The sequence below is a fragment of the Wickerhamomyces ciferrii genome, contig 00246 (genome assembly GCF_000313485.1).
Source record: "Wickerhamomyces ciferrii WGS project CAIF00000000 data, strain NRRL Y-1031 F-60-10, contig 00246, whole genome shotgun sequence".
Classification (NCBI taxonomy): Eukaryota; Fungi; Ascomycota; class Saccharomycetes; order Phaffomycetales; family Wickerhamomycetaceae; genus Hansenula; species Hansenula ciferrii.
In genome coordinates, this window is record NW_011887494.1 from 29307 (window position 1) to 42325 (window position 13019).

Sequence of the window (13019 nt, forward strand, 5' to 3'; positions counted from 1 at the left end):
AATAAGATGCATCAATTAATTAACTCATGACTGCCTACAATCGTGGGGTGGTTCTATAGTATTCTAGTATTCCAAGTCAATAATCTTCTCTAATTAATCAGTGATCACCCCAGAATCTCATGATTATTCTCTGCTTCTCTGTTCATTTCTGTCTAGTTCTCAGTGTCCCTCTAGGCTCTCCCTAGCGTACCACCTGCCACCCCAGACTCAAACTTTTCTTTGTTCCTGTCTATGCGTCGATGGCTCCCGTTGGAACTTGGAACATCACCAGGTGTCTTACTCAGATGATTACAATAGAACAGAACAACAACGGACACCTAAAAGTATAGTAAATACAATCAATCCAAAACAATCATTAGCCACTCCATCACTATTATTCTCATAATATTCTGAGAAGTTTGAATTCCTTTTAAAATTCTCTTTTTAGCGTTGTTATTTGATTAAATTTCCAGGCTTTTTGTTTCGGACAGAAAATCGTTGAGTTTTTAGCAAAAAAGTGTATATAAACTTGAAAAATCTCAGTTCATTTCTTCTTTCAATTAAGTGAGATAATCACATATAAAAACATAAACACATAAATAACAATATGACTCAAGTTACATTACAATCTGAAGTTGAAAAATTAGTTAAAGAATTCACAATTGATGAATCTACTCTCAAAGTTCTTACTGAATATTTTATTGAAAGTATTGAAGCTGGTTTAGGTCATTCAAGTGATGAACATTCAAAATCTTTACCAATGATTCCAACTTTTGTTACAAAAGTTCCAAATGGTAGAGAACATGGTACTTATTTAGCTGCTGATTTAGGTGGTACAAATTTTAGAGTTTGTTCTGTTGATTTAAGAGGTGATTCAACTTTCCAATTGGAACAATCCAAGGCAAAAATTCCTGAAGATTTATTAGATGCTGAAACTTCTTCTGAATTATTTAGTTATTTAGCTAAAAAAGTTAAACAATTTGTTGAAAGACATCATGCTGATCGTTTATCAACTGATGAAGATAAACATTTAAAATTAGGTTTTACTTTTAGTTATCCTGTTAATCAAACTGCTTTAGGTAAAGGTACTCTTATTAGATGGACAAAAGGTTTCAAGATTCAAGATACCGTTGGTAAAGATGTTGTTGAATTATTACAAATTGAATTAGACAAGCAACAAGTCCCAGTTAAAGTTGTTGCATTGGCTAATGATACTGTTGGTACTTTATTATCTCATGCTTATGCATCAGGTGCTTCACCAAGTGGTAAACAAGGTGATTCAGTTATTGGTGCAATTTTCGGTACAGGTACAAATGGATGTTATTTAGAACCAATTGATGAAATTAAGAAATTGGATCCAAAAATTGCAGAAGAATTGAAAAATAAAGGTGAAACTCATATGGTTGTTAATACTGAATGGGGTTCATTTGATAATGATTTAAAACATTTACCAAATTCTATATATGATGAAAGAATTGATAAAATCTCATCAAATCCAGGTTATCATATGTTTGAAAAAAGAGTTTCAGGTATGTTTATGGGTGAAATCTTAAGACAAGTTTTGGTTGAATTACATTCAAAAGGTGTTATTTTCACACAATATCCAAATTATGAAAGATTACCACATAGATTAAGAACTGCATTTGAATTAGATTCAGAAGTTTTATCACATATTGAAATTGATGATTCAACAAATTTAAAAGAAACTGAATTATCGCTATTACAATCATTAAGATTACCAACCATTAAAGAGGAACGTATTGCAATTCAATCCATAGTTCGTGCAATTTCAAGAAGATCTGCTTATTTAGCTGCAGTTCCATTAGCTGCTATTTTAATTAGAACTAAAGCATTAGAAGGTTATCATAAAGAAGTTGAAATTGGTGTTGATGGTTCGGTTGTTGAATATTATCCAGGTTTTAGATCAATGATTAGACATGCTTTAGCCTTATCTCCATTAGGACCAGATGGTGAAAGAAAAGTTCATATTCAAATTAGTAAAGACGGTTCTGGTGTTGGTGCTGCTTTAAGTGTTCAAAGTAGTACTTGATCCACCTTGTTTTAGTTTGTATAATGATGCGATGTTTTGTATTATGAGTTTTGTCTTTGTAGTGTTTTGTACTCTTTTAAATGATTTAGTTGTTTTCCTTTGTTGTGATTACCGATTTCATTATCAAAATTGAAAAAGTGTCAAAATTTATGGGGGCAATTTAATACTTTTATACAACATCAACAGACAACAGATTAATACTAGACAAGGTGATTTCAAGAGATCCAAACAAGCATAGACATCCAGAAGGAACTGAGGGAACAGAGGAGAACACTAAGAAAAGACGGCTGAATATGGCTCCTGTACACGATTTGTTTGAGAATGGTGGTGGTAATGGTGGTGCTGGTAATGTGAACAACCAGGTAAATACTGAATGTATTGATAAAGCATATCCTGGTATTGATAAGAATGAATTAACAAGATTAATTATTCAATCATTAAGTGATTTAGGTTATAATAGATCATCTCAATTATTAAAAACTGAAAGTGGATTAGAATTAGATTCTCCAATTATAAATAATTTCATTGCTTATATTAAGAATGGTGAATTTAACCAGGCTGAAATGCTAATTGATAATCTGAATTTAATCGATTCATCATTAGAAGTTAAAACTAAGATACAATTCTTAATAAAAAGACAAAGGTTCCTAGAACATTTATATAATGATGAAAATACAACAATACCTTTAAGAATCTTGAGAAATGAAATGAATTCATTATCTTCAACTCAGGATATAAGATCATTAACTGCATTATTAATGAATAAACAATCTGAACATTTACAATTATCAAATGGTTGGTTGAAAAATATTGAAAATTCAAGAGAATTTTTATTAAATGAAATTTCAAAATTTATAAACCCAAATGAAATGATTCCAAAATATAGATTATTTGAATTATTAAAACAATCTATTGAATATCAAAAATCAATGAATCTTTATCAATTCAATAATAATGATAGAAAAATTTCTCTTTATGAAGATTTAAAATCTGATAAAACTTTGTTTCCTGATAGTATAGTTAAAACTTTAACTGATCATAAAAATGAAGTTTGGTATGTTCAATTTAGTCATGATGGTTCCAAACTTGTTTCCACCTCGGCAGATCACCATGTTAATGTTTATGATGTTGAACAAGATTTTAAAAAAAAATTCACATTAAAAGGTCATGAAAAACAAGTTTTATATGCAAGTTTTAGTCATGATGATAAAAAATTATTAACTTGTAGTATTGAACCAAAAGCAAGGATTTGGAATTTAGAAACTGGGGAATTAGAAAGAATCATTACATTATCAAGTGAATCAAGAATTTGGTGTGGTGATTGGTATCCAAATGGTGAATGTTTTGTCCTTGGGTCTCCAGATAAAGAAGTTGTTTTATATAATGCTCATACTGGTGAACAATTATATAAATGGGGTGATAGTACAAATGGACCAATTATAAATGATTTAAAAATTTCTCAAGATTATAAATTAATTGCAGCAACTTATGATAATAATATAGAAGTTTGGGATTTAGATTCAAAATCTAAATTAACAACATTAGATATTGGAGAAAAAATTACAAGTTTAACCATATCCAACAAAAATCCAAATCATCTATTAATAAATGTAAGTCCAAATGAATTACAAATTTGGAATTGGTGTAAAAACCTATTATTAACAAAATTTGTTGGTCATAGACAAGAAAATTATATTATAAGATCATGTTTTGGTTTCAATGAAGATGTTGTTTGTTCAGGTAGTGAAGATGGCCGAGTCTTTATTTGGAATAAAGAATTTGGTGCCCTGTTAGGTGCTTTTGATGCTCATAATGGGAATGCAAATTGTGTTGCATGGAACCCCAAATATAAATCAATGTTTGCTACATGTGGTGATGATTTTTTGATTAGAATTTGGGGGCCTTCAAGGTCAAAGAAGAATGTTTAATGATGTATATGTTTTAGCTACAATGAATGTCAATGAAATATAACAAAATGTACTGATATTTGATAAATTATATATAAAACCAAAAGACTAGTGTTTTTATTCCTGAGATAAACCTGATAAACCTTCATCATCAACATGTTCTAAAGTTCTAGCTTCATTCTTACCCCTTTCAACATCCAACAAAGAATAAACAGGTATAGCTAAAACCAATAACAAAAATAAAAAATAAAAAGTATACCTAATATTATGAGTTCTATCAGTAATTAAAGCAGTTATAGTAGGTCCTATTATAGAACTACCTTTATCAGTCACGGAAAATAAACTGAAAAAAGTAGATTCTTTACCCTTTGGAATTAATAAACTGAATAATGATCTACTTATAGTTGCTAACCCACCAAGAGCAAATCCATACCATATAGCTAATAAATACATTTCAAAATCATGTTTTAATCCAATTAATTTGAAATAAAATCCCATGATACCATATAATGGAATTAATGAAGCCCAAATAATTATATAAATTAATGAAATTTTTGGTGTTACTTGGAAACGTGATTGTAATTGTGGTACAATTATTGAACCACCTATAGCGAAAATAACTGATAAAATACCAACAATGACTAATTTTGGTGTTGACATTTGTAATTCAGATCTTGCAAATAAAATAGCTGCTGAATTCATTGTTGTTACCGAGTCTGATACAATAAACCAACCAAGGAGATATATTGCAACATCTTTTAATTGAGATGCATGTTTTATAGAGATGAATAAAGTTTTCCAACCATATTTTATGTATTGTATTAGGATGTTTTGATCTTTATTTATGATTAATTGAGGGCCTGGTCTTGATTTAAGTAAAAAAATTAATGGAATTTGGAAAAATAACCACCAAATCCCAACAAAGAAAATTGCATATTGAATTGATTTTGTTTTGGAACCTGTTTTGATAACTATAAACATTGATAAGATTTGAACAATTAATGCAGATATATAACCAGATGCTGCACCCATCCCACTAATTTTTGTAATTAAATTCCCCTTAACTAAAGTATCATCTTTATTAGCAGAAATAGTATCATTTGGAGGATGATCATTATCTGCTTCATTAGTTTCAAATTGTTCAACATCTTTATGATTTGCAACCAAGATTGGTAAGAATGAATTCCCACAAACATTAACAGCACCAAAACAACTATTAGCCACAATTGCCAAAAATGAAGCTATATAATAACGAGAACTTGTTATATAAATGTATGAAATTGTAGCTAATGCTCCAACAAATCCAAAAGTTATAAGTAATTGCTTTCTATAATGACCACGATCTGCAGCACCAGACATTGAAATGACAACTAAAGTTTGTATAAACACTGAGAATGAAAAAGTATATAATGCAAATGATGAAGTATCAATATATCCACCTAAAACATAAACAACACATTTAACTTGTTCTTCTGTAGTTGTAGCACCTGAAGATCCATCATGATCCCTTGTGAATAATTTTGAAACAGGATCACCTAATCCAGGTGAGGTCCCATTCCCTGGAGGTGGTAATATTGGGGGTACTATTGGTGAAGATGATAAACAAGGTATTAGATGATTATCCAATCTTACACCATTTTCTCTTGCAAATTGTTCTAATAACAAGGGGACATATGTAGAAACAGCAGAAACGATGAAAGGTTCAGCAGCCCATGAGTATAAACACCAACCAAATATTTCTGTTTTCGTTGTATAGCCTTCATTGGAATTTGGTAATATTAGTGATTCATCTGCTGTTTCGATATTGTTTGATAAGAATTGTTCTGATTGTTCTTGATTTGAAGAATGTGATGATGAGGATAGTCTAACTCTGTTATTACCAGAGATTTTGGACCATATGTCCTTGATGTGGTCACTCATTGTGGAACCCTTGTGAAATCGCTTGTATATAGTCAGCCCAGTAACAGGTAATAAGAACAAACAGCCCAAGTCAAAAACACTTCCCTTTAAATGAGTCTGTCTTGATATCGTTCTTTGTTAAACAGATAATACATTTAAATCGTGGGTTCTATTGATATTACGTAATGATAAGGTAATCAGAATTAAATAATCAAGGGCTTCAAACCATTTCGGGATTCGGTAACTCGGTTCAAAATTTGATTTTTATTTTTTTGTTTCTCCATAAAACTAAAAAAATGACACTTTTTTCAATGTTTTGAAGGGTTTTGAAGGGTTCTCTTATAAACTAATGACTGGTTTTGGTTGAATTGACATTTTGTAATTAGTTAGTTGAGTGGTAATAATGAGCTTAGATATAGATGCTCTCATCAAAAACCCAGCATACAGGGAACTATTCCAAATCATCAAATCCATGAGAAATGGTGCTGTTTATGGTGGTCGTTTAAGGTTTGCACATTCATTAGTTATTCAATTATTATTCAGAAGAACTGTTCCATTAGACAAGAGATTAAAATTAGTTTTCAAACAATCCAAAGATCATGGATTGATCTTGGCTTCATTTGCTTTGGTTTATAAAGTGTTGATGATTGCATTGAAACAGATTAATGGTGGTGCTCCAATAAATGAATTCATATCTGGATTCATAAGTGCAATGTTAGTCTATGGTAATAGAACCACGGTTTTCAATCATTCAATAGCTCATCAAATTACACTTTATTGTTCTGCTAGAGTTCTCTTAGGCTTGGGGAAAATGTTGGCTTATAAAATTGCTAAAACTCTTAAAGAAGAGAAGATATTTAAAGATAAAAAGTTAATTCGTGGTAATATTCAAACAAATACTTGGACTTTATTTGCAAGTGTATCATGGGGGCTTGTTATGTATTTACATCGTTATTATCCTTCTTTCTTACAACATGGATTGGAATCAAGTATGGTTTATATTTATGATGATTTTAAATGGAATGATTTGAGATCTTTATTAGGGTATTGATTAATACATTTAATGATTTAATGATGAACTTATATACCGCCATGACCTTATTTATTATTCCCCTATTTATACTTTGTACCATTATCAATAATATGATTTAGAGTTTTAATTCAATGTATTTTGAGCGGTTAAACACTACACCCTTCATTATTTATATATTGGCCTCTTATTTATATTCATCCTAATAACACAATTAGAATATTCTATGTACATAAATAAACAATGATAAATTTTGTTTGCAAAAAAAAAAATGAAAAATCAATATAATGATAAAATTGTTTAATGAAAATATGAATTAAAAGAGTACTTGATTGAATAGTTCTTTAATTCTTTGTTTTTTTGATTTTTTTTTATATAATAATATTTTTGTTGATTAATAAATGATATGGATTTAAACCATGAAATACTTGTATTTTTTTTTGGTTTTTTAATGATTTTTTTTATTGGATATAATGACGATGATTCTTTAATTCATAAAGCATAACTTATTCAATCAAACTAGTAAAACAATTGTTTGATTGAATTAAAAAAGTTGAAAAGTTTTTAATTTGTTATTTTTATTTTTTCTTATGATTAAAATTATAATTCCTTTGAGATATGCAATCAAAAACTAGGAGGAAACCAAAAACAACACCTAAAAACTTGAGAATGATAATATTTAATGAAAAGAAACATTAATAAACTTTATAATGATACACAAAAACACACAATGAGATTTGAAAGAAACTTATTAAGCTTCAACAGGTTCAGCGGTAGTTTCCTTTGAAGTTTCTTCTTCTTTATTTTCTTCATTTGTTTCAGAAGTTTCAACATCTTTAACAATTGGTTCAATAACATTCAATAAAGGAGTTTCATCTAAACCTCTTGGATCTCTATGATCAGTAGGTAAAACCCAAGTTTCAAAATTTTCTTTAACTCTAACTTTCAATGTCTTTGATTCACCAAATTCAGCTAATTCTAATAATTCACCATTTAATTCATCAATAGCTCTTCTAACTAATTGGAAATCACCAGCACTCAAGACATTCATTCTATAAAAACTTGAAATAACAGTTAATTCTAACCAACCTTCATTATTCATTTGTTTTCTTAAAAAGATATCTTTTAATAAATTTTCAATTGAAAAATAATATTCAATTTGTTTTATTAATGATAATAATGGTTCTGAACTCTTGTTTAAATGTGCAACATTAGTACGACGATTATTATAAAAATAATTGTTTTGACGATATTGTCCATTATTATTATTATTAAACCCATTGTTTTGATATTTATTAAATCTTCTATTATTATATGGACGGAATTGACGTTGACCATTTGTTGGTAATGGGTATGGATTTTGAGCAATTGGGAATGGTTGGAATGGGATGAATGCTTGTTGATGTTGATTATATTGGTTATTGTTTTGATAACGGTTATTATGATGTTGATTATGATGTTGATGTTGGTTATAATGGTTATTAGATTGATGATTATTACTTTGATGTTGTGTATTGTTATTATTGTGTGATTTTTCAATTGATGGTGATGTAGATGATGCTTGAGTTGATGTAGTTGATTCTTGTTTAGGTTGTTCTGATTCTTCAGATTTTGTTGATGATTCTTTTGATTCTTCATTCTTCAATTCTGGTTTAGCTGGTAATTCTTTTGATTCAGTGACAGTTGATGTGGTACCATTTGAAGTTGGACGTTTTTCAGTCTTATTTTTTCTCTTTTTAGCATCATTATGTGCTTGTTTATTAGTATTACTATTATTTAAAACATTATTGTTTTTATTAGAATTTCTTTTTTGACCATTTGATTTTTTGGAACCTGGAGTTGGTAAAACAACTGAAGCTTTAAAAGGAATCCATTTTTCTTTTGAAGATTTAACTTGATTAATTTTTTTTGGTGTATTACCATTTGATGATGTTAATTGAGAATCTAATGGTGATGGCCAATGTTTAGAATCAACAGAACTAACATTTGAATTAGATCTTGATGAAGATGCAGAACCCCAAGCACTAACACTTGGAACTGGAGCTGGAGCTAAATTTACTTCTTTTGGTTTTTTTTCAGCTTTTGGTGAAGGATTTGGTGAAGGTAATTGATTTTGTGTTTTGGATTCTTCTTCATTTGTTTCAACTTCAATTGGTTCTGGAGTTGATTCAACTTGTTCTGATTTAGAAACAGATTCTTGAACAATTGATTCTTGAGCAATTGGTGCTGGAGTGGTAGCTGTACCAGAGGAAACAACGTTAGCGTATGACATCTTGAATTTTTGTTCTTAATACTAGTGATTCAAAAAAAGACAAAATAAAGTTATTGATGAGATCTGAATGTATTGTTAACTTTCTTTAGTCCAAATATCTAAACGAATGATCTATGGATTTGACAAATTGCACAAAGGATATATGGAAATTATAAGAATGATTAAATATCCTTCTCTTTATAACCGATGAATATATGTGATGAGTATTAAATGTATATAAATCTCTATATCTGATTTCAAAAATTCTTAGATACTCCTTCTATTGATGAATGATCGAGGGAATAATCTATGATAGTTGAAAAATAACAAAAGATGTATAACAATTTGAATCAAATTTGAGTTAATATTATAACTTTTTGGTAGTCTTTGAAACTTTTTTTTAGTTCAAAACTTATTTAAAATCTGTTCGAAAAAGTGAAAAATTACCAAAGAAAAAAAAAATGTTTGCAGAAAAAATTAACAGTGGTGTTGCGCGAATCGGAAAAATCGTTTAATAGGCGAGTTTTATACAGGGAAGAGAAGGAGGAGATAGAGAGGGAAAGTAGAAGAAAGGGATATTATTTAAGGGGATTGAATAATAATGATATGTTCTTTGAATACATCTGGTTATCTTCCTTTTTTTCTCAGTTCAATTGCACAATTTTTCGCCCTGGAAATTCATTGAAATTCAAATTTTGTGCCAATTTTGCACTAATAAAAAAATTTTCTTTGGTTCACTTGGTGTACGGATGTCAGGAAGGAAAAGCGTTGACGAGTATAATTGATGTTGGTTATAGTGGTTTTAGAAGGTAAATTACGCGTATTATGTGGTGTATAGTGTGTATTTACGCGTTTTGTAGTGCTGTTATTGTTGTTGAGTGTGATATTTGGCTATATTGTAGCAAAATTCCAAGGATTATAAGTTGAAAATTGGATATGATGAGACATATTGATCAATGACGTAGATGATATAAAGTACAACTATCTAAGTATTTCTTCTTTAAGCTGAAACTTGGTGACTATAGTAGGCATATATACCAGTGTGCCTTGTTATTACTTCGATCTTAGTTCCAATGTTCAACTATAATTTATCTAGATTTGATCTTTAGTTATTGTTGATTTAGAATATGAGGTTCAAATTTCGAGAAAATGTGAAAAATCATGATGTTACCATGTTACCATTGTTTCAACTTTCAGCTTTAAGAACTAGATACCAAATCATAACCAACTTCAAGATATTACAGAGGTCCCACATATATTCTTGATGAATATCATACGGCATAGTTTCAAACTCAAGTCAGTCGATACTATTAACAAAGTTTCATCAAGATGGTTTAATCATACATCTATATTACCATCTCAAAGGAAAATGAGTTTAGTTGATGTCCTAACAAAGCCAGAGAGAAATGGTCATGCTTTAGAACATAGAGATTGGATAGGTCAAGGGAGATCGAAAACTAACTCTTTCAAAAGGTATCGTTCTAAAATAATCAATGGCAGAAAATTGATAATTGAAATGGAATCATCCAGTGAAAACGGAACATTAGTTGAATATGAAGAATTTGAAAATTACTCTCAAGTAAGAAGGGTTAAAGAAATTATAGTTGAAACACGACATTATTATGATGATACACCTCAAATAATCACATTTAATGAATCTGCTAAAAAAAGAGTTGCCAAAATTACAAACCTTTTCAAAGATGGTACTTTTGAGATGTATTCTAAATATATATTAGATGCTAATTCGAAAAGAACCTATACAGGAACTGAAAAAAAATATTGGAAATCAGATGAATATCGTCCTTTAAAAAAGAACAAAGGTATTCAAGATGGACTGCAAAAGACAACGACGGTAAAGACTGAAGTAAGAAATTTTAGTGGTGTTAGGCAAAGTCATGCCTTTTGTGATCAGATGGGTTCAGGTGTTACATATTCAAGACCCAGATATAACAAAAAAAACTTGAATCCTGCAAATAGTTTTATTACAAGTGAATATAAATAATAATAAGAACTATGAATTTAATATTTTAATATATCATACTAAATTTTGTAAGATATAAATTTTGTAAGATATCGTGTCCCCAGCAGAGAACATCTATGTTTTTTTTTTTATAACGTCTAGCTGTCAGAAGACTTGAAACATATTGAAACTTCCAAAATCAACAGTTGATTAGTGAACCTATAGATATAAGAAAGGTTGATTATTGAGATCGTTCGATGCTTTGTCTACAGAGGAGGTCTCAAGTGATATTAGGACATGTTGTACCCAAAATTCTGACCAGATTTAGATCGGTGGATGCTATCAAAACACAGGAAAATCTTATAGATGATCTTGACACAGAAATTGCAGATAATGTGTTTGAAGGTGAAGATGACAAATTAATATTTAATGAGAAAGAGTTTGAAACATCAGTTCCATTGGAGTATAGTAAAGAATTTGAATCTAGAGATTATTTGAAAAATTTATTGGTTCATAGAATACAAAGTCATAGTTACAAGGAAACTGATTCATACATCAAAGAATTATCTAAAAGAAGTTCAACGGTAACGAAAACAATTCATAAGATTGAAAAAGGCACTGCTATACCGACTATTTCTAAGACTAAATATGATTCAATGAAGAGAACTTATAAAGATATCAAAGATAAATCAGTACCTTTCTCAGATATCATTCAGGTAAGAGATTCCATTGAACCAAATGGGAATCAAATTTTAAATGTTAATTCTATATTCAAACAAAATGTTGATCATGAGATTATACCATCGTCTAATGCTGAATTTTATAAAACAATATATACTTTCAATGGAAAAAAACAGAAGTCCTCCACCAAATCCAAATTGTCTCCATTTTTAAAATCTTTAATAGAAGATATTAAAAAGAATTTTTTACTTGAATCAAATTTTGGTTCATCAAAAATTTATAAAACAAAAAGAAAAATAACTGAAGACTACTTAAATGATTTGAACAATAAAAGAATTAAACATCCAACCCTTAGGTTTGATGATATTTTCAATGAATTAGCTGAAGTTTTAAGAATAGTTAATTCTGGTAAAGTTACATTAATAGGTATAGATTGTGAATTTAATCCTTTTGGAGAACCTAAACAAATAGGAATTGCTATATATCATCCACCTGGAAGTACATCAATTTTTCCAGATATTAAAAGTTTTCATATCATAATAGAGGAAGACCATATTCATCATAATTCAGGTATTGGTCAATCATGTTGTACATTCTTAGCAGGAAATTCCTTAATTTTGAAAAGAAAAGAAGCAATAAAGTTGTTGAATGTCTTTATTGAGATATATTTCCAAAATAATAGTAAATCAAAAAGTCAAAATCATCAAGGTGCTGCATTTGTTTGTCATGGTTACGAATACGATTTTGAAGGATTAACGAAGATGGGTGTGAGTTTCCCTGAAAAACTTACAATTATTGATACTCATCAACTATATGTATGCTCACACGGGATTAAGGCATCAGGTACTTCAACATTAAGTTCAATTAATAAGAGATTCAACTTATTACAAAGTTTTGCACATAATGCAGGTAATGATGCTTATTATTCTTTAATGTTATTACTAAGATTATCAGATCCGGCTTTCAGAAAAGCACAAAAATTAGATGATTTTATTGAAGATTATAAGTACGAACATCAATGGACAGTTGATTCACTCAAAATGAAAGAAATGGGATTTTTCCCCAAAGTTTTCGAAGAAAGAGATCCTATTCAATGGAACATTTATGAATTTTCACCCCCCAAAGAGATGGATGATGCCGAAGATGCCATAAAATTTGCATTCAATAGACAATACAAAACATAAGAAACATATTTATTACTAGAGATCTCCTGTACATAGCTGAGAAATAGAAGATTGTATATATATTTATTAAAAACTTTT

The 13019-nt window shown here is 29.4% G+C and overlaps 7 protein-coding genes across 7 annotated transcripts; 5 read left to right on the forward strand and 2 right to left on the reverse strand.

Moving 5' to 3' along the window:
• Window positions 1–586: 586 nt before the first annotated feature.
• Window positions 587–2029, forward strand: HXK1 (Hexokinase-1; the record flags this gene model as incomplete). The annotated part of the gene is made up of 1 exon (XM_011273384.1): window positions 587–2029. One exon carries the CDS (start codon window positions 587–589, stop codon window positions 2027–2029), a length of 1443 nt encoding a protein of 480 aa, XP_011271686.1.
• Window positions 2030–2322: 293 nt separating this feature from the next.
• GID7 (glucose-induced degradation complex subunit GID7) lies at window positions 2323–3957 on the forward strand (the record flags this gene model as incomplete). The annotated part of the gene is made up of 1 exon (XM_011273385.1): window positions 2323–3957. One exon carries the CDS (start codon window positions 2323–2325, stop codon window positions 3955–3957), a length of 1635 nt encoding a protein of 544 aa, XP_011271687.1.
• A 96-nt stretch (window positions 3958–4053) lies between these two features.
• On the reverse strand, window positions 4054–5856 carry ATG22 (Atg22p; the record flags this gene model as incomplete). Its single annotated transcript, XM_011273386.1, has 1 exon — window positions 4054–5856. The coding sequence occupies one exon, from the start codon at window positions 5854–5856 to the stop codon at window positions 4054–4056; it is 1803 nt and encodes a 600-aa protein (XP_011271688.1).
• A 382-nt stretch (window positions 5857–6238) lies between these two features.
• BN7_6054 (Tim17/Tim22/Tim23/Pmp24 family protein) lies at window positions 6239–6886 on the forward strand (the record flags this gene model as incomplete). The annotated part of the gene is made up of 1 exon (XM_011273387.1): window positions 6239–6886. The coding sequence occupies one exon, from the start codon at window positions 6239–6241 to the stop codon at window positions 6884–6886; it is 648 nt and encodes a 215-aa protein (XP_011271689.1).
• A 730-nt stretch (window positions 6887–7616) lies between these two features.
• On the reverse strand, window positions 7617–9137 carry SRO9 (Sro9p; the record flags this gene model as incomplete). The annotated part of the gene is made up of 1 exon (XM_011273388.1): window positions 7617–9137. The coding sequence occupies one exon, from the start codon at window positions 9135–9137 to the stop codon at window positions 7617–7619; it is 1521 nt and encodes a 506-aa protein (XP_011271690.1).
• A 1243-nt stretch (window positions 9138–10380) lies between these two features.
• Window positions 10381–11118, forward strand: BN7_6056 (uncharacterized protein; the record flags this gene model as incomplete). Its single annotated transcript, XM_011273389.1, has 1 exon — window positions 10381–11118. The coding sequence occupies one exon, from the start codon at window positions 10381–10383 to the stop codon at window positions 11116–11118; it is 738 nt and encodes a 245-aa protein (XP_011271691.1).
• A 215-nt stretch (window positions 11119–11333) lies between these two features.
• BN7_6057 (uncharacterized protein) lies at window positions 11334–12941 on the forward strand (the record flags this gene model as incomplete). The annotated part of the gene is made up of 1 exon (XM_011273390.1): window positions 11334–12941. One exon carries the CDS (start codon window positions 11334–11336, stop codon window positions 12939–12941), a length of 1608 nt encoding a protein of 535 aa, XP_011271692.1.
• Window positions 12942–13019: the final 78 nt, after the last annotated feature.